General features: G+C 48.3%; 2 protein-coding genes across 2 annotated transcripts; one reads left to right on the forward strand and one right to left on the reverse strand.

Moving 5' to 3' along the window:
• Positions 1-6,846: 6,846 nt before the first annotated feature.
• On the reverse strand, positions 6,847-7,557 carry LDX57_007744 (uncharacterized protein; the record flags this gene model as incomplete). The annotated part of the gene is made up of 2 exons (XM_046089461.1): positions 6,847-7,476; positions 7,531-7,557. The coding sequence occupies 2 exons, from the start codon at positions 7,555-7,557 to the stop codon at positions 6,847-6,849; spliced, it is 657 nt and encodes a 218-aa protein (XP_045945431.1).
• A 6,067-nt stretch (positions 7,558-13,624) lies between these two features.
• Positions 13,625-16,444, forward strand: LDX57_007745 (fungal specific transcription factor domain-containing protein; the record flags this gene model as incomplete). The annotated part of the gene is made up of 7 exons (XM_046089462.1): positions 13,625-13,755; positions 13,811-13,909; positions 13,977-15,227; positions 15,280-15,360; positions 15,416-15,618; positions 15,674-16,172; positions 16,219-16,444. The coding sequence occupies 7 exons, from the start codon at positions 13,625-13,627 to the stop codon at positions 16,442-16,444; spliced, it is 2,490 nt and encodes an 829-aa protein (XP_045945432.1).
• Between the last annotated feature and the right edge of the window lie 5,254 nt (positions 16,445-21,698).

Below are 21,698 nucleotides of genomic sequence, written 5' to 3' on the forward strand. Positions count from 1 at the left end.
TGAGGCCGGATTAAGAGGGTTAATGTGCCGCTATCCTTATGCGGAGGGCTAAAATCGTCGTCGAGTCCGTGAAGACGTAGAGAATCGTAATGGTGGATGCCAATTGTAGCGGAATCAAGAAGTTTATTCCCTGTTAGCAAAGTGTTTGGGTCCAGTATATGACGTATAGTCTCCAATAAATCGAACCGTATAGGGGTCCAGTTCTGGGATGGAAAGCACCTTAGTAGTGTATATTGAAAGTGTACGAAAGAAAAAAAGACGAAACGGGGAATTCTAGAAAGGTAAAAGGAGAAAACCGATGCTCACCTCATGCAGACCTTCAACCGAACGACATAACTCTATAGAGTGGCTGTCGCGAATCTCCGATCGCATACTATCGCGGAAATATACACTTTCTTTCGGAATCGCAGTTTTGCCTTTGACACGTTCAGAAGCAAAAGGGGAATATCCCCGCATATGTCTTTTGACATTGACCGATTGGTTGAAAAAGTTGAAAGCCTGTAGGGTGCGGTCAGCAGCAGACAGTAGTGCTGGGGAGTGAAATCCAGCTTGCATTTTGGATTACGTTGCCATGATGGTATCGAGTGTTTTCGGGGACTGCTAAACGGAAAGCTCCAAATTGGCGGAGTGCAGTTTTTAGTTCGATTGCCAAAGCCGGAGTAATAGGCTTGGACAGGTTAAGAAGAGGCAATCGATTTCCAGGCATACCGAACGGTAATCTTTGTGAATGTCGCATAGGGGAGAGAGAAGAAACGGAATAAGGCCCCCTCAGGGGGCCCCCAGCAGGTAAAGAGCGAATAAGGTCACATGATATATCATTGCCCCATGTGGCAGTTTGGAGGGCAGCGATGACTAAAAACGCTGGATAAGTTACGACTGTACAAACATCGGGAAAGGCTGTACAGTACGGGGGACCCCTCGGCGCCTGAATTGTCACACGATCCGTTGGAAAAGGGGAGGCAAATCCGGATATCAAACCATCGCGAGTTATTGAGGTGTTGTGGCTGTCATTGTGTGCCGAGCGGGAACTAGTCTCGGCCCGATGGCGATCCCGCCCGCAGGGGTTACCGAACCCCATCCCACAAACACGCAAGAAACAGCGACAATTTTCAGCGACTATGACTTCCGCCCCAGGATCCCAGCAACAAGAAAACGCCGCAGGCGAGGCTGCGAGGCAGAAGAAAATGAGCCGATCGCGAACCCTGAATTTGCGACCGGCGGAGAAAACAATGGGCGGGTGACGAACCAAGATGTCCGACAGTATTTTAACAGCTTCAACGAGGTGCTTAAGCACCAGACCGAAATAATTGAGACAGTAAGGGCTGAGGTCCAAGAACTGAAAGCCGAACAGCAGCTCCTGCGAACTCACAATGAGGAACTGCGGGAAGAGGTTCAAGCCCTACAGGCCAAACTGGAGGCACCACCACTGAATACCCTAGGGAACAGATCCTGGGCGGAAGTGGCCGCAGGAAACACCCTACCAGACCCCAAGACAACAGTGCCACGCCCCCGAAAAGAACCCAACTGTGTTCGAATCAGCACCGCACCGACCCTAGACCAGGACATCGATAATGATCGATTCTCAAGAGCCCTGCCAACGGAAGCAGCAAATACTCACATTCGAACTGCCCTGCTGAATGCAGAGAACACCAAAGAAGTGCAAGTGGCGGGTATTGGTACCACCAAAACGGGTTATGTTATCCGATTCCGGGACACCCTGTCTGCTGAGACCGCCCGGGGCAGCACCGAGTGGCTGGAGGAGTTGGGGAATAACACTAAAGTAGTGAAACCCCGGTTTGGGATCGTGGTCCACCGAGTCCCGACCGAGGAATTTGATTTGGAAGGGAACAAGAAACAGGGAATAGAGAGAATTATGGCTGAGAATGACCTTCTCGATAAGAAATTCCAGGTCGAAGATATCGCGTGGTTAAAGAAGAGAGACATGCCCCTGGGCAAATCTGCCTCGATGGGACTCTGGTTGGACTCACCAGAGGCAGCTGAATGGATTATTAATAATGGAATGTTAGTGGGACAGAGGTTTATCGGCAGCGTGGAGCCATACCGGGTGGAAAAGAAACGGTGCCGTCGCTGCCAGCAATTTGGCCATCTAGCCTGGTCGTGTAAGGAACGGGTAAAATGCGGCTACTGCGCGGGTCAACACGACCAGCGGTACTGCTTCCCTGGAATAAAACCGAGATGCTCAGACTGCAATGGAGAACACCCAACAGGTGACCGGGCATGCCAGGCACCCCCTAACCCCAGTCCATCCCAATGACAGCAAACCTTCGCATCCTACAGTTGAACATTATGAAGTCTAAACCCGGGATGGAAGCCCTCATCAACGATAATCAGAGCCAGAATCTTGACGTACTTCTTATTCAAGAACCGCCAAAGACAGCATACCACACCCATGTTAACCACAGCGCATGGCGACTCTACCGACCTACCCAGCCAGACGAAACAACTCGCCTCCGCAGTCTTCTCTATGTCAATCGGAGAATCTCCACATCTTCACACCGTCAAATTGATTGCGGCCACCCTGATGTGGTAGCCATCAAAATCTGGACCCCAGAGCTTCAATACCTGGTGTTCTCAATATATATCCCGCCCATCGAGATGCACGAGGCATTCGAAGCCAGCAGCGCCCATACAATCCTAACTAAAATTCAACAAACCATCCAAAAACATAAAGAATCTGGCACGCGCGCAACCAAACTAATCCTGGCTGGTGATTTCAACCGCCACCACCCAGCATGGAGCCACCGCGATGTACACCACCGCTTCGCAGCGCACGCGGACGAACTGATCAATTTCTTCCACAACCACGAGCTGCAGTGGTGTCTGGCCCCCGGCGAGACTACCTTCTGGTCGCTCAACAAGCCCGGCACAACATCAGTCCTCGATTTGACACTAACCAACGACATGAGCCGGTTGATCAAGTGCCAACTCTACCATGACCACTACGGGTCGGACCACCGAGGAACATATTCAGAATGGAGTGTCCACCCGGAATGGAGTAAACCGCCTAAGCCGAAAAGGGCGTATAGCCGAGCGGACTGGGCACGAGTTGGCCAAAATATCTTGAAACGTGTCGGTCAACACCCGACAATTGAGACGAAAGAAGATCTGGACCGGACAGTTACAAGCCTGATCCAAACTACAGTGGCCGTACTAGACCAACACGTACCAGTGCAGGCGCCATGCCCGTACTCAAAACGCTGGTTCACTCCAGAACTCAAGACCCAGCAGGGGGAAGTCAACCAAGCCCGACGAAAATGGCAAGACGGGTGTGCTACTTTAGGAGCTAACCATCCAAATACTAAGTCCATGTTTGAGACGATGCGCGAGAAGAGAAGGCTGTGGACAAGAGCCATCGAAAGAGCAAAAGCAAGCCACTGGAAAGAGTTTCTTAACAAAGCAGGCGAAGGCCATCTGTGGAAAGCAGCCACCTATATGCGTCCCCGAGATGCTTACATGAGCATCCCGACAATCCAAGTGAATACAGAGGAGGTGGTCGACAACCAAGCAAAGGCGGATGCCTTTCTCAACGCCTTCTTTCCGAAAATGGCCGAACCGGAAATTGAAGAAGTTAATCCAGCCGAAGAGCTGCCGTGGGAGCCGATCAACCAACAGGAGATCTACCGATCACTGCGAGTCGCAAAGGGAACTACAGCCCCGGGTAGAGACGGAATCCCCACGCTGGTCTGGAAACACCTGTGGGGGTTCCTGAAAGAGATAATTACCACCATCTTTATTAAATCAGTCGACCTAGGGTACTACCCCCGAGAATGGAAACAGGCGCGGATTATTGTCCTACGAAAGCCCAGCAAACCGGATTACTCGGTACCAGGGGCATACCGCCCGATCTCCCTGCTCAACACACTGGGGAAGTTACTCGAAGCTGTTATAGCCCGAAGACTCTCATACTGGGCAGAGAAATACAAACTGCTGCCAGATACACAATTTGGAGGCAGACCGGGACGAAATACCGAACAAGCCTTGCTGGTGCTCGCCAACGCAATAGACCGAGCATGGGTACGATCCAGGGTAGTAACGCTGATAGCATTCGACCTGAAAGGTGCCTTTAATGGAGTCAACAAGACCACTCTCGACGCACGACTGCGGATGAAGGGCATTCCACTAAAGGCTCGACAGTGGATCTACAGCTTTATGGAGAACCGAGAAGCCAGTGTCACATTCGATGACTTTGAGACAGGCAGTACGTCTCTGGAAAACGCAGGTCTAGCCCAGGGCTCACCACTATCGCCAATCCTATTTGGATTTTATAATTCAGACCTGGTCGATCAACCGGTCGACAGCAATGGTGGTGCATCGGCGTTTATCGATGACTACTTCCGCTGGCGAACTAGTCCGTCAGCAGAGGAAAATATCAAGAAGATCCAAGAAGAGGATATCCCCCGAATCGAGCAGTGGGCGCGGAGAACCGGCGCGTCGTTCGCAGCAGAGAAAACCGAGGTGATCCACCTGACACGCCGCAAATCGGCCCGTGGAAAAGGAGAGATAGTTATGAATGGTAAAGTGATTAAGCCTGCGGACACAGCTAAACTCCTAGGGGTCATCTTTGATACAGAGATGCGATGGAAGGACCATGTACAACAGGCGGTCAAGCGGGCAACCAAAAGAACTATCGCCTTGAGCGGGCTCAGACACCTCCGCCCGGAGCAGATGCGCCAGCTCTACCAAGCGTGTGTTACGCCAGCCATGGACTACGCATCAACCGTCTGGCATGATCCGCTACGCAATAAAACCCACCTGAAGCTTCTGGAGACCGTCCAGCGAACAGCGCTCATACGTATCCTCTCTGCCTTCCGAACAGTATCTACAGAGGCCCTTGAAGTCGAATCTCACATGCTGCCCACTCGCCTGCGACTGAAACAGCGAGGACAAACGACAGTAGCCCGTTTCAGCACCCTACACGATGATCATCCAGTCCGAGGAATTATAAAACGAGCAATGGAACGCAGCACGCATAATTACAATATGGCACGTTTCCCGTTAGCCGAAACCATGCGAACTATGGACCTGAAGCGTCTACAGGCCTTGGAAACCATCGATCCAAGGCCACGAGCACCGTGGCGGGCGCAGCCCTTTGTCGAGATCGAGATCGAACCAGACCGAGAGAAAGCACAGGCCCAAGCTTTAGCGAGACAGAGTTCAGGACAAAGTATAGCGGTCTTCTCGGATGCATCAGGAAAGGAAAACCAGCTGGGTGCTGCAGCAGTAGCTCTTGATCGCAACCAGCAGATTATAGGATCGCGACAAGTCAGTATCGGTTCGATGGAGTACTGGTCGGTGTATGCAGCCGAGCTCATGGCGATCTACTATGCTATTGGACTAGTCTTCCAGCTAGCACGGCAGAACCAAGGGGTCACTGCAACAGATCAAGAGCCAGCAACAATCCTCAGTGATAGTATGTCTGCACTACAAGTAATCAGAAACTCATGGAACAAATCAGGCCAGTGCGTCATCCAGGCCATTCACTACTCGGCCAGAGAGTTGAACGCTCGAGGAATTCCACTACGACTACAATGGGTCCCGGGACACTGCGGGGATCCTGGAAACGAGGCGGCAGACCGACTGGCCAAAGCCGCAGTAGGCGAGGAAAAGAAGCATCCCTTCAAACACCTCCTATCGCGGGAGAAAGGATACATTTGCAGAAAGATCCATCTAGAGTGGGAACAAGACTGGAAAACATCGAAAAACGGAGGGCACCTGCGCCACATCGACCGAGGCCTGCCATCCAGCAGGTCTCGCCGTCTGTATGGCTCGCTCCCCCGGAATCGAGCGTACCTGCTCACGCAACTTCGCACCGGTCACTCGTGGCTAGCTACGTACGCTAAACAACGCGGCTTCCGAGACAACGAGCGATGCGAGTGCGGGGCTACTGAAACGGTGGTGCACGTATTGATCGACTGCCCGCGGCTCCGCGTACTGCGCCAAAACCTACGGCAGAAAATTGGAGGAGCGTTCAATAATATATCAGATATGCTGGGAGGAACAGGTCACGGTAGGGAAGGTAGGCCACAAGATGTCCCGCCAGACAGCAGCGTCCTCGGGGCGGTACTGGACTTCGCGGAGGCATCGCAGAGATTTCGAAGTCGCGCGCCACGAGGGCGGCAGAACAAAACCCCAGGCACCGGCCAACACAGGCCTTGACGAGGCTCCAAGTTCGTCAGGAAAGTAATAGTTTACTGTGAAGCATGTACATAGAGATTAGAGATAGTGGTACCCTGCATATCGCTTAAGGCGAGGGGTCAGCGTATGAATAATCATCATCATCATCATCATCATCGCTGGATAAGTTACGTGATCATCTGTTTAAGATGAATGAAAGGTCTTGATTCTTGATTTTCTAACTGTGCGGTACAGCTCGTATTTATGTAATCTTTATAGCTTCAAAATGATAATCAATCATTTCAACTGGAAAAGCATAATTGACTGATGGGATTATTTCGGCTGAGCAAGGCGGTGAAGTGTCGGCTTAGTCGACTGCCGCGGCCACACTAGGACTTTGCGAAAATTGACCTGTGCTTCTAACTCTAGCTTTGATCTTCAGAGGGACAGGTATTCAAGTTTATCGAGTTACGACAAACGCACGAAACCATCTGCAAATGGAGGTAGATACAAAAACTGTCCTTTATTCTAAGACCATAGACATTACTGGGCTCTGCTTTAGACCATGCATACTTGTGTTCGGAAGTTTCAGACAACAAGATACGTCCATAATTGACCGTGCAAAAAATCCTTCTTGACATATTCACTCAGTAGAAGCATACCCCAATACCTGTTCAACGGCGGTCACCTAGCCTGTTCTGTTACGATCTTTTAATATGCACACTTCCATAGTTCAAGTGGAGGTGATTCACGCGTGGGGTTCCGTTGATGCTTGAATTCTTCCATCAAAGACCTTGCTCCCTCCTGGTTGATACCGTATTGCCAAGGAAGCACCTCGCTAGGGAATTCAACCTGCTCGAGATCAACGACCATCACTTTGCCATGCCGGCGGTCTTTGTCATAGCATAACAAGAAACTATCCAGTTTCTGGTCACGATACAAAACCCCGCACTTTGAGAACTCCCTGAAAACTTTCTCTAGATAAGCTTCCAGCGAATCCTCCGAGATCTCGTCGTTGCTGCTGCGAGCCAAATAATCCGGAGCAATACCATCAATATCCGACAGTACGATGGCAGGAAGCCCATTGAAGGAGCCCTGGCCATAGAAGTATGGAATGACTTCTCCTTGAAGCTGCGCCAATCTGTTGTAGGCCATCTTTTCAACTTCGAACTCTTCCTCCCACCCGTCTTTCTGTTGCTTAACAATAACAGACGTGGCCATATCTGGTATGACATTCTGATGCGAGGCAAGTTTGAGTTTGAGTCGATATACCGTACTTCGCCGTGGATCTAATAGCTCAACATCGGTTGCAATAATTTCTTGATCGTTTAGTTTGACGATCTACAAAAGTCAGCTTGATCCGGTCTTCAGGCCAACACGTAGATAGTATCTTACCTGATAAGGTTGTGGGGAACAAGACATGATTAGACGGGTATACAGTGAGCCGAGGAGCAACGGGAGGAAGAAAGAAAGGAAGAAACAAAAAAAAAAAAAATGAAAGGCAGCGAGATGGGTGATAAGCCCGGCTATCATGTGAGCTGTGAAATGTAAGGGGCAGGATGATATCGAGTGTCTCTAACCTAAATAAGCACTACTCGGCAGTTCCGTTGCCTGACATTCCAGGCAGACTTATCTACCTTCACGAAAGTATGGACCAGCCAGAACGGATGATAGAAAGTCACTCTGCAAAGGTTGATGGCGTTTGCAAGCTTACCATGAATAATACGAGTCTTAAAATATCACGCTTTAGCATATCACCATGTTTGGGCACTTGAAGGTCTTATCCTAAATCCGACAATTTCTCCTCCACCAACGGCGCTTACGAGCCATTACACATATTCGGACTGTGAAAGCTGCGGATGCATCCAGATCAACCTATGAAACATGTCTGACTGGTGTCACGTAGCTGAGAACAGGGGAGGAGCTAAATGACAAAATTTACTCTCTTAAAACCATCCAGTGACTGACATAAGTAAAGAAGCATCATAGTTTCATTGCCCTATCCGCCGACCCAAACTCTCACCGCCCGGCACAAACAAGAACTGATTTCGCTAAATGAAACAATTCTTCGTATCATTCGCGACCCATCTTCCGGGTTTGTCCATCCATACCCAATGGCCGCAAACTTCATTCGATCCCTGATGAACTGTTATGCTAAAGTCACGTCGATGCCCGTGTGGATGATGACGGTGGATTCGACCAGAAGGATCTTTCCAGAAAGGGCGCCCTGAATGAAATTCATAATATCGCTCGTGCTGCTCTATCGCCAACGGAATTGGCATCATCGCGTATTTTCCCGGTTCCCTCTCGACCGAGTTCCTAGTAGCACAAAGCTGAGTGAAGCCTCTCAATGAAAGCGCGCGCAGGCCTTCCGCCATAGAACACTGGTCGGGTAATTGATGTATAGTCTCTCGGGGGATAATGCAGACATCAACAAAGCAATTTTCACTTGCGCGGGACTGAACAGCCTCATCAATTCGCCCACGGTATGCGACATACCGGGAAAATATAGCTGATAGGAAAAAAGTGGTCAGCTATTGTACCCTGGCAATCAATGCCTGAGTTTTGAATCACCTAGGAGAGTTGATGGCTGGATAATGAGGTTTTGTACTAAGAGTTATTTTGGGCTGTAGTCACACGTTCCTGCCGGATTGTGTGGCAACTCTTACACCTTTATCGTAAGTTCGGAACAGCCAGGGAGCAGCGTCACCCATTACACTATCCTGCATGCACAGAATAGATTGAGTCTCGGAGTGCGTTGGCGCTCAGACGTTACGTGGAATTGGTTGATGGCTCCCAAAGTAGTAGTCAGGCACCGGGAGCCAACCGTTTGGCAGAGGTGGAATATCACAGTACGTAACCTAGAGCGTGCCTCGGAATACAGGGGTAAATGAGAAGTCCTAGCAGGTTTAAAAGCCACAAGGTTTGTGATTAGAGGCCTTTGCTGGCTGACTAGTCCTAGGAACAGGCTTGGGGAGGCTGTTCCTGTATTGGGACGTATGTATCGCGCTCAGCTAGGCTGAGGGTCTAGCAGCGCCAGCGCCACCAATAACATATCCAGATTGCGTACAGTTTCCACTCCAGTACCCATTTCCCGCACCCCACCTAAGCTGTCTGAGCGCTTATTTTGATAGAGCAGCCTGTCATATCATGCGCTAGACAGCTGTCTATGGAGTACCTTATTCCATAGCCTATTGAAGGCTCCCAACATTGAAGCGTTTGTCTTAGGGCTCACAGATTGCTATTACTCAGTAAGTCCCTTTCAGAGCCAACAAACACCAGAAAGATAGAGTCGACTATGTTATACGCGCCAGAGTATTTCAGTACAACTGGAAGGAAGACGGCTGCCCAGTATTTGGCCGTGTGCAGCAAATGCCAATCGGTGTTGGGCTTAGTCAACCTCGCTTTTTAGATGAGCATATATAATCAAGAATACGAAGCTGGCCTTGCTCCAGCGTAGTAAAGTAGATGAACATGTTGGGAGATCAAAATATGGCTCTAGGCGTAGAGCCATCGACGCGGAGCAGTCTCACAATCACAAGCCGAATATTTTGGCAGTGTGCTTGCTAGTTTATAGTTTCGCGATGATTGGCTCCTGATCCAAGGTCCGCAATTCTCCACCCTGATTTCCTCTTTACCCTTCCTACCCCAACGTTCTGACTCGACGGAAATTCATGATAGCTAAACAGTCAAGATGTTCGCGGTTTGGCGCATATACTACTGATTAGAGTGAGTTATGGTTAGGAAGAAGTCTGCCTTCCGCAATCTCTTCACGTTTTACTTTTACAATCCTCCAGATATAACATTGTAGGGTACCGGTATGGTTGATATGATGTGATGTGTTTCATATAATTTCTGTACGCACATCTTAACTACTGCATTTGAAACTAAAATTACGTTACCCTTCTCCTCCCTTCCCGCCCATCTCGCCCATCTCGCCCATCTCGTCCATCTCAGACATGCAGGCTGCTTTCCAAAAGTTGGGGATGGTGGTCTGATCACATCTGCTGAACTCTCCACCCCATCCAACCTGGGTACAGACCCGGTAATCTATCACCCTCCCCGCTTTTCGTGTTTACCCATCTAAACAGCCTTTTAGTTAACTAATCTGGAATAACTAGAATGCAAACAATTGGTATTGAATGGGCCCAATCAGTGGAATACTATCGTTGGTCGCATCGCATCATTGTGGGGCCTCAGTTAGGCTGGTTTCATCTGTTCTAGAAGTGATATTCTCTACTATAGCTCTCATATAGGCTCTGCAAGGCTCTTTTGTATGTATCCATATACATTTCTACTTCGTAAGCGAAATTTTCGCTTCCGTCATATTGTCCAGTGCTCCCAGCCGTGATTTCAACTTTCTAGGATCATCTAGTATGCCAACTTATACTGCGAGCGAAATTAACGCGTTGTCATAACATTGTAATAACACGTCGCCATGTTACCTATACTTGACATTACCGAATTAACTACAGAGAATCATCTTCGACTATGGAAGATTATCCATGATTTTCCCAATTTTACAGCTGTTCCGAACACCTGTACATGGCGATCGATTCCCTAGCGAATGCATCCAAGCCCCCAACCGTGCATTGGGTTATAATACCAGTCTTTTTATACCTCAGTCGTTCAACTCTTCGAGCATGTTTCTGCCCTCTTTCATCCCTCTACATCAACGCAACTTTACCATTGACGTCCGCGGTCGCTCTGATCAATTCAACCACAAACTTCTTTAGTATCCGACTTCTCAGAAAAGTCACCAGCTTCAGACACGGAATAAACGCCTTTGGGACAGTGAAAGGCGCGTTGTATACACATCAGGGCAAAGGCACGTGGCTTCCATCTCAAGAACGGTCACTTCTTCAGTTTCTCTGAGATCTCGTACTATCTCAGTAACGGTAACTCACATGACTCTTACGAGATGACAGTCGGGTCATTGCAGCAGAAGGCAGCTCCCACGGCCCCGAGCTGGCACACAAGTGGGACAGCTCATTCCCCAGTTCGTACCTTCTATACTTCGACCAAAAATGGTCCTCAATTACCGCCCCCAGGGCTTTCCAGGACCCTATATGCCTCTGTCCCAAGTGATTCGCAACCCTCAGGCTATTATCCGGTACAGACACGTCCCCCTGTTGAATACCCTCCCGGACGCCTTTCAGCCTCTAACGTATCGCAGCAGGCATTATTGCGAATCGAATATGCGTCCATTTAGGACAAAGAACAGTCCCACCTAGATGGTCAAGAAAGCCTGCCCATCCCCCCTCGCGCAGCGTCAGATGCATATCCGCAGTCAGCATCGGTCTTGCCCGCAAATGTGACATCGCATGCACCACTTCGCTTGGAGCCACCCAGGCATTACCGTACCTGATCACCTGACGAACATCCCCACCTGACGAACGTTTTTCAACTCTGCGCCCACGTAGGAATTGAAGCCGTACAGCCACTTATGTTTCGAATTATATAGAACTTTTTGAGCGGAGCGAAATATATATGAAATTGAAGCTATATACTTTTTTTTTTAATCGCGAAAGCGCTGTGGGGGGCGTATTTGCCTGCCTCGGCGGTTGAGCGTTGGAGGAGCCTGTTCAACGACCTCAGCGCCTACAGGAGCGATATCATTTGAATTTTTTGCCCGCGGAGTGTTAGGAGGCTTACTTTTGCCTCGCTGAGCCGAATTGAAGCCATTTTGAAGTTGTATATCAGCCTGCTTAGCGAGCTGATCATCCTGTTTTTTACGCTTCTTTTCCTCCGCCTCACGAAGTCGAATTTCTTTATTTGAAGCGCGGATTCGCTTGCGCTCTTCAATTAAAAGCCTCTTTTCTTCTTTCTCGCGCTGTTTGCAAAGCCTTTTTTCTTCTTTTGAAGTTTTAGCAAGTTGTAAAGCTTCATCTTTCTCTGCTTGAAGATCACGGGCCTGCTGAATCTTGCGGGGAGAATAAAACACCGCATAGCCGTCCTCAGGGGCCCGTAATTCAGAAAAAAGAGGTTTGCCTCGCTGGCGCTTCTTTTTCTCTTGAAGAAGAGCCTCTTCAAGGCCTTGGCAGCGTAATTTTAGAATGATATTCTCCGTAGACAGATGATGCATCGTAGAATTCAACTTTTTCGCTTTTTGATCGTATAAATCGGTGACTGCATGCTTAAGAAGCCTTTCAATCTTTCTCCAATCCTCTGCACCTAGCACTGAGCGAGATGAGCCACTAGATGAAGGCCGGCTATCGTCCTTTCGGTTAAATCGTGATAAAATGATCTCAGGATTCAATGGCCAAATGCCTACATTTTTCCACGAAGAACCAATATTTTCAGGTGATAAAGACCTCTTCCATGACGGCCAAAAGAGGTGAAAAAAGTCTCTTTTCGTGATATGACAAAGACCTTGAGATTGATGAAGAAATTGCTCTAATTCCGTACTATACGCTGTAGATAAAGGTCCAAAGATTCCGACGTCAAGCGGCTGCAGCGAATGCGTAGAATGAGGCGGATAGGTCATCAAAAGGATCTTATTCGTTTCGCAGTAGTCGAAAAACTTCATATTGACATGAGATCCGTGGCTATCGAGAATAAGAAGCCTCCAACGTCTCCTTGCTTTATCTTTGGTCTCTCGATCGAATACATCTCGCAGCCATGCGTATCCGAGCTCATCATTCGTCCATCCTGAAGGTGAAGATGCAAAGAAACAAGGATGGAGAGAAGGATCGAAGTCTTGAAGCCACGTATCTTGAAGCTTTGAAGAGGCGCTTTGGTATATAAGACCCGGAGATAGCGAGGTCCCATTCGCGCAGATACAAGCAATCGTAGTAATCCATTCGCGATTACCATCCTGAAGCCGTTGCTGTAAGCCATTCTGCTCAAATGATTGCTTAGAGAAGATTCTTTTCGCTTTACTAAGCACTCCGATCAAGAAGCCCTTTTCGTCCATATTGTAGATATCTTCTTGCTGTATACGGTATTGTTGTATTTTGCGAGTTAAAAGCTCAAAATACAATGCGTATTTCCATGCTGAATCGGCCCTTTTTCGAGATGAATCGATTCCTGTTGTATAGCGAGAAATAAGGTCGTTACTGTATCGCTTCAAGAAACGGCTTGGCCACTGTTTTCCGGGTCGATTTCCGCTGATTTCGTGAGCGAGATTGCGTAACATCTCGTGCGATATATAAAGGCCTTTCTCGCTTAATCGATTGATATTAGAAATGAGCACTTTCGATTGACGATCATTGAGAAGTCGCTGTTCTTGATATTGCTCATCTTTTGAATGTTGGACACCGCGAAACCGTCTGGTAAGAGTTATTCGATTAAAACCGTACTTTTTTGCTATAGAAGAAAAACTAGGTCGTTCTTCAAGCGTCAAGGCTTCTAATTCTGCAATCGCTTCATCAATTGGAGCCATATTGGTTGAGATATGGCTGTTTGAAAATGTTAGAAATGTCGGTGAAATTGTTCGTCAGGTGGGGCTGGTCGTCAGGTGATCAAATACGGTATACCTCCCATCAGGATGCCCGCGGCACAGTCTATCTACCACCACCGTCCCTCCCACCGTCCGCCCAGTATCTGCATACAGCAACTTACTATGATAATCCAGCATTTGGCATTCCTCGAATACGCAAACGCTCTCGCGTACAACAGGTATGTCTCAAGCCGAAGTCGATTGAGAGCCATTCCTAACCAATGTTCGCACTAGGCCTGCAGTCATTGTCGAGCCCGGAAGGAAAAATGCGACGGAAATCGGCCCGCTTGCGGCCACTGCACGAAAACCAACCAGATCTGTATCTACCAGAACGTACCGCTCAATAAGTGTGCCACACCGGTTTCTTCCATTCCAGTGGGCTATACTAACCTACAGATAGTCATAAAAAATACGAAAAACCGATGATGAATCGAATCAATCAGTTGGAAAATTGTTTAAAAGAGCTCCTGTCCCGTGTGCTACAAGCTCAGGTTGATAATGGCCTCAAACTGAGCCAGCTGGTCAACGATTTACTCCAAAAAGAGAAAGACTGCGTCCCCAAAGGGCCGCCGAAGCAGATTCCCCAATATTTGACGGGATCCTTCAATGGAGATGAAGAGTCATCTATCCCGGTGGGACATACTACTGCCGCTCACAAATTACTGCTATGGCCCTCCACCAACAAGATCCTCCAACCTAGAGAATATGATGTAGATTATGTGATGTGTTTGGAAAAGAAGCGCGGTCTCATTCGCGTCTACGGACGTGGAGAAGGCGACGAAACGAGCGAGGGTCCGACCGTATCAATTAACCTGGACGCCGATGTTGCGAAAATGCATGCCCCCTCCCCCAGCGGGCCATGGGACGGGATCAACCAGCCGCAGTCGAAGCTCCCGGACGTTGGACTGGACGATGCCGGTCGGGTGATAACCAACCCGATTACGATACGTCGCTACTATGGGAATTATATGGAGCATTTGCATAAGCTCCATCCGTTCCTTGACCAGAAGGATTTAGGGCAGAAAATCGAACGGTTCATCAGTACATATTGTCCCAGTGCGGGCCACAAGATGCCCAGGGGCACTAAACGAAATCACTCGTACGATGCTCTCCCAGGTGCAGGATGCGAAATGGGATCCCCTGCACCCGTCCAGGCAGGATCCAATATTATTGAAAAATCTATCGGCAACGCCATTGTCTTACTCGTCTTGGCGCTGGGCAGTATTTGCGAAGTTCGGGATCGACCTGTACCCGGCCCCGTCTTGGATTATGTTGTGAACTTTCGACAGGAACAGATCCCCGGGCATTCGTCGTCTAGTATGCTAGCTCCTGCAGGGTCAGACGCGATTGTCGCCTCGCAATCCAACAGCATCCACTCGAACCGTTCATCATTCAATCCCGCCTGGATGGGAGACGGTCGGAAGAGCACAGTGGGTGACGATCGGAATCTACGAAACCTTGATGTCATTCCCGGCCTGGCGTTTTATGCCTATGCCACCGGTATTCTTGGGTATCTTCAAGGCGCGAATGGTCTGTCCCATGCACAGGCGTCATTACTTGCGGGCCTCTACGCCGGCCAACTGGCCCATCCTATACAGAGCCACGGGTGGATTTTCCAGGCTGCGCGGATCTGCCATGTCTTGGTTGAATCGTATGCCTTACCAAGCGACCCGACTGCTGATAAGGGGGCTAATTAATATTAGTAAAGAGTATCAGACGATGCCCGACAATGCTGAGAAGGACCTGTGTAGTTTTGCGTATTGGACCTGTCTACAGTTAGAAAGGTAAGCTCGCATCGGGTTTGGTCTGGTCGCGACGAAAGGCTAATAATCTATCTAGTGACATTCTAGCCGAACTGGACCTCGCCGCTAGTGATATCTCGCGATTTGGGTCGCGCGTTTCTCTCCCGAAGGGCCACTTCACTCTCAGTCTTCCGAACGAGATCTCCGCGCCTACCACGATGATGATGTTTTTCTACTCGGCGCAGATTCACCTCCGGAGGATTCTCAACCGCGTCCATACGGGTCTGTACAACGTTGAAAGTAAGCTTTCCTGCGATCGATTGGGATATGAATACTTAACTAATATCTCCGACAGAGGAAGGCCAGGCCCGGTGGCCTCCCAAAGTGCTGGAAATATTAAACACAAACCTTGAGGAGTGGCGGAGTAGTCTCCCCGAAGTTATGAAATGGAAAGATAGTGACCCTCCGTCGAAAGATATCAATGTCGCCCGTATGAGGGCTAAGTATTACGGTGCCCGTTATATCATCCACCGGCCCGTTCTGTATCATGCACTCCACTTCACATGTCAATCGAATGCTCGGACATCGTCAGTTGGCTGCCCTGCAGCCCTGGCCGCTGGCAGCGAAGCGTTCGGGCTGAAATCGCAGCAGATATCCCCGTCAGTGGCCCACAGCCGAAGTGCTACCGCCATGCCGCAGACCGCAGTTCCAGATCAGTGGACGTACCGGGAGCTACCGAGGGAAATGCGTCGCGCGTGCAGAGTATGTGTCGAGTCCGCGATTCAGAGCACGGAGGCTTTTGACGGCATCGAAGGCCGACCGATCGTGACCAACATATTTGGAACAGCGCATGCGTATGTTCGTCCCGTGTTCTGCTAGTCTGCGATGCTAACAGTACAGTAGACAGTTTGGTAACATGCTGGTTTTATCGGCCACATACAATTCCCACTTGTCCGAGCTGGTTGACCGAAATGACCTCGAGCGCCTTCTGCGGCGGACGATCAAGTTCCTTCTACAGAGTCGTTATATATCCCCCACTCTGCGAGCCGACGCGCGAATCCTGACCGAGATATACACGGGTTTCTTCGGGGAGCCTGCAGGGAACAGCACGTCGCATTTTGATTAAGATCCTTGCATCTTTGTCTGGGGGAGCCATATGTATCAACAATCATGAGCTGGGCAAAAGAATCTTTCGCCATCTCCAGCTGAGTGGAGTTATACCAAGTTTGCACAGATACAACAGCAGTGTGGTTGTACGATAGACTAGACTCTATGATCAATAGAAGACACTCATAAAGATGAACTTTAAGCCTCGTCAAGACTTACACCCTTAGTGCTAGTTTGTTCAGAGTCACCCGACCCCTTCCTTCTTTTACCTGATCCATTCTTGGAGATTTATAATTTCACCTTGGCGAGTTAGAAAGGTGATTTACGTTGACCAGAAAATTAATCGCCAAGCAAGGTCTGACCAATCATACTATAGGAGTCAGTAGAATGCCCAAAAGACATGTGTTTAGCCAAATGTAAGAATGGAGTCAATGACCCATCGGTACCGAAATATTACATCATGCCCGGCAAGCTGCTATTATCATCCGAAAAGGCACGACGAGAACCAAATTTCCCAACCTCATCCTGGAAGAGGAGCTTCCAAGAAACTTCTTCAAAAGCTGGGAGCTCATCCCCAAGCAAAAAAGGAAAGAAGTTACTTGACTCCTTCAGATGGACCTTTCTCAGCGAAAAGAACTCAGCAGTCGGGGCCTGACATGAGACCTGGGACCAGCCAGCTATAGTTGTTCGAGGCTTTCTCCAGTTGCGCTGAGAATCTCGTTCGAACCACTTTCAGAAAAAAATTATTTCGAATAAATGTCCTAAGAGAGTCTGGGGGGGGGGGGGGCGACAAAACACCATATTACCAAGATGTAAGTGTTCAAGACGCAATCTGGAAAGACTTGACAGGGCCGCAAAGTCCACAAGAACAGTACAGTTCCAATTCTTGGGAGGCTCCTTATCAAAAGTAAAATCGTTATCAAACAGGATGTCGAGATCTAAAAAAGCTGGGATTGTGGGGATTACTAGAGTACTGTTTGACAAAGACTATATTACAAGATTATACAGTGACTGGGAAGGTGTACCAGCCAGGAGCTAGGAACACTGTGGGAATGGAACAATTCTCGAATGTCAGGTTGATAAGCCAGCTGTTCTTTGACCATATATGTGTTTAGCTTGTAACTGACATTAACCCTCGGGTAATCATGCCCGTTCACCATTAACCACCACGATCTTGGCAATTTGCCCAGGTAAGATAGACTGGGACTAGGGGAGGGTGATCGTCAGAAATGCCTGTCGTTCGCCCGGTTATCTTTAACAGCAGACACGGGTATTTGTGCGCAGTAGAATACCCCACATAATTGTCGAATTCCGAAAAGTATGTGTCCAGTGGCATGGCCGGATGAAATCTTTCTTGGTCCTTTTTCAAAAGGTTGGAGGTGATCGGACGATGTCCCTCTATTTGAGGGTGAGCCAAAGTGGCCAGTCGGGATAAAACGATGCCCGGGCAAATCGCGTCCACTCATGTTGCGTTGGGTACAAAAATGCCAAAGTAGTACACTACAATAATGTCACATATGAGACACATTTTTGTACAGACAATCCGTGATTGATCGGAAAATATAATGTCCCACCATCCAGCGGACCTTGGCAACGGTCAACTGTCAGCATCTGACCGGAAAACTCCCTTCCTGAAAATGCCGTTGAGCCTGCCGCTAGAATCTTTTCTGAAGATATCCCAGAATGTTAGCTCCCCATATTCGCCCGCACAATAATGAACCAATATCTCTTAATAGCTAAAGAACTGCGATCCGTGGGCGTTGTTTAATAACTCCAGGACTTTACGGAGCAGCGTTGCTAGGACTCTTTTTCGACAGGTTAACATCAGTCATGCACCATGCGACTTTCCCAACTGCTTGAATGGCAGAGACCTACCGGCGATGAAACCTTCCCAACTCTTAGGCGAGTCGCTGCAATTTGTCCAAGAGATACGCATATTTTGCCACGGAGTGCCGGAGCCCTGCATGCTAAACTTGCTGCGTCTATTTCCCAACCTAAAGCGGTGCGAGTAAGATTTTTGGAATTGCTCTTCACTGTCATGCCACCTATTAATGCCAACAAAACCATTAGATTCGATGCCCAGAGATGGGATGAGAGCGCCAGTAGTTCAAAACAGTAGTTCATTGACCAGTCAACACTCTAAGCATGGTTTGAGTATTCCAATAAAGTTAATTTCAGCACTTCAGGCACCCTCTCTCCAGCTGACAGCCTGACATGGTTCGTACAAATTATCGCATGCCTTAGCCACCGGGACATTAAATGGAATGATCTGCTTTCCCCTTGAACGAAAAAAGTAATAATGATTAATTAAGAGGGGGGAAAGCAGGGTTAGGGTTTCCAGCTATCCTCAGGTTATTGATACCGGTTACAACTTATTGGTTAAACATATCGATCGGATGAGATTACTAGTGTGTGTAAATCAAGAAGACCACAGTTAGATAATGTTGAATAAGACCGTTGGATCCAACCGTGCTTTGTTATCTTCGGTCGCCAAACAGATACCTACACAGCAGAACGAAATAACAGGGTCACGAGAACAGGTTTGGGATTTGAAACACAGTACAGCAAATGCGCAACCAACTTTAAACACATACGCACTGATGCTTACTAGAAATTGCATTGCTTGGTCGTCACTCCCCCGCAGAATACTAAATGCCCACATATCGTCAAAATAACTCTCTAATTTTTTGCATGATTCCGACAGATTTTCCAGCAATGCTGTTCATTTCCTACTACAGCTTCCATCAAGGTGGATTGATTTAGAAATCTCGGATCGATAGCAATGAAGTGCCGTTCAAGGCCTGCTCGGCGCAAAACGTCCAGGTGACGAGAACACTGGAGGGCAATTAAATGGTGATTTATTTTAAGCGTAAACTAGTACACACATATACACGCACACGCGTTTCGTAATACAGCGCCAAGCTTCAAGCTTTCAACTGAGGCCACCGTTTTGCCCGTGGCTGCAAGGAAATCCTATTAAAGTGGCGTGAAGACCAGCGAAAATACGGTTCCGCGTTATCGACTAAAAGTCTCTCCTTTCCACTTGAAATCGACCCAAAAGCGCAAAATGAATTATTCTGACTTTCGGAGGTTCTTCTCATCGTGGGCCATCATCCTTCTTCTCGCCCAGTCTGTTCCCAGTTATACTTTGCAGGTAGGTCTGTTCTAGTTCCCAGAAGCTCTTCCACTGAATTAGGCAGATAAGAGGACTTCAGGTCATAAATGACGAGGCTGGTACATTTTCTGGCCTTTTGGGCTTCCCAAGAAATTATAGTAGGTGTACTCAAGGCACAAATGGTTTCTTTTACTCATTGAATAGGTTCCGAACAGGTCCATGCCGAGCCTTACTCCTTCATTGATGCAGATCCGTTATCCTTTTTCTGCAGCACGTCTCAAAGATCACCATTTCAACAGACTCCGTGGCCTCGATTAAAAGCCACCCCGGGTTCGACGATATGCCCCCACTACGTGCTAGATACACTGCCAACCAGGGACCTTATGGACCGGGGGTTTATACGCTGGTACGGAAGTAGCTACGATAACCGCACTGACCACAAAAAACTTTCAGACGTCATCAACCTTCCAGCAGATGGAACTGGACAAGGTTAGTAGAACTTGCAAGTCAACATCATTCCAGTCTAATAGACTATCAGTCCTTTCAGTGCACTCGTACCCCTCCTTTATCCATTCCCGTTGCCCAACTCCGTTCCAGATCCCAAAATATTTAGAATCCCCGGGCATCTACGCGGTCTATTGGCTGTGGAACACAACCAAATCAGTGAAATCTGGGTTCCAAGTAAGTACATAAATTTTCGGAGATGTATATCAGTGCCGTAGCACTGATTCGGTATGATAGATCTATACTGCATGTTTTGACATTGAAATAACGCCTCTTGAGCTCTCAACAAAAAGGTCACGGCCCCGAACTGAGGCCCTTTTGAGCTTGACCGTGACCTCTACACATTTTATTTGCCCGACTCTCCAGGCATCAACAGCAGATAAGTTTTTGTCGAGCCATCGTTCGAGCCTGACAGGCATAGCAGGTCAGACCACGGTATTAAATCCGATACAGACTCCTTGGACCCAATCATTTGCGTCAATTAATACCTCGCCCTCGTCCCCCGGCTCAATTCCACGCAGTACGCATGACCCATCAGCCAACGAAGGAACAAAACCTACCCCATCAATTCCATCCACAGCGGCAGGGAAAACACCTCTGACCTCCCCGAACTCGCCTCACGTGTTGTCTGCGGCGTCCACGCATACTGTGAAGCTCACGTCGGGTGATATTGTCACATTCGACCGCAAATCTCTGAATGCTTCTGTGGGCGATCATGTCCTCTTTAAGTCAACAAATGGATCCCTTTTTCTTTTCAATACCACATTTGAAGATCCATGTTTTCGAATCCGGCAGATCGAAAATGAAGGCCAAAACACTGTGCTCTATGAGGTACATACCACCAGCCCTGCCTGGTTCCTCGCATGCAATTCCGCTGAAACCTGCCGATGTTACCCACCGTCACATTTTGCCCTCAACCCAGGAGTCCACTCTGGCCAGTTTTTTGACGCAATCAAACAAAAATCTGTATATTTCACAAAGACCACGGCGCAGCCCACCAGGTCAACAACTACGGAAATAGTGGTAGTTACTGTATAGCCATATTAGGCCATATATAAATTCAACATGCAATACATGATTTCCGTGAGTCTACCGCAAAGTAATTTATAAATACGAGATATATGCCTCTGATCTCAAGTTAACTTGGGTTCAGCCTGATAGAGACTGCCCGTCATATATTGCCGACCAGTACTCAAAGGGAGCGCTCATTTTAATTGGTGACGGATGGGAAGTCATTTTTGGATGAGAAGATATTGAACTCCGAAGTCTCCAGTCTCTCTCATTCTTGCTGTGTACTAGTCACATCGCCTCAGCCACTTTTCCTCAAAAGAATTTCTACAGTTATCAACACAATGGAACCCATTTCTACGTTAGGGCACTATATTGCCGACAAATCAAACAGAATTCGGACTTCAATTGGAATTTTACTCAATTGATTGCCTGTTTTTCCGCGCCTTTTACCTTTCACTAGAGGGGACTGCGTACAAAGCACGCCAATTTCGTTCTCATGACTCCGTAATCAACAAGTGTGACCGTCACACATACAACGTGTTCTCATAATTGCAAGCGTTATAGGATCCCTGGCACAAGGAGCGGCTTAAAACCGCGATACCACACTTGGACAACACTGTATCCCTTCAGTCCTTGCGATAAG

Source organism: Aspergillus melleus, assembly GCF_016097325.1.
Source record: "Aspergillus melleus strain CBS 546.65 chromosome Unknown contig4, whole genome shotgun sequence".
Taxonomy (NCBI): domain Eukaryota; kingdom Fungi; phylum Ascomycota; class Eurotiomycetes; order Eurotiales; family Aspergillaceae; genus Aspergillus; species Aspergillus melleus.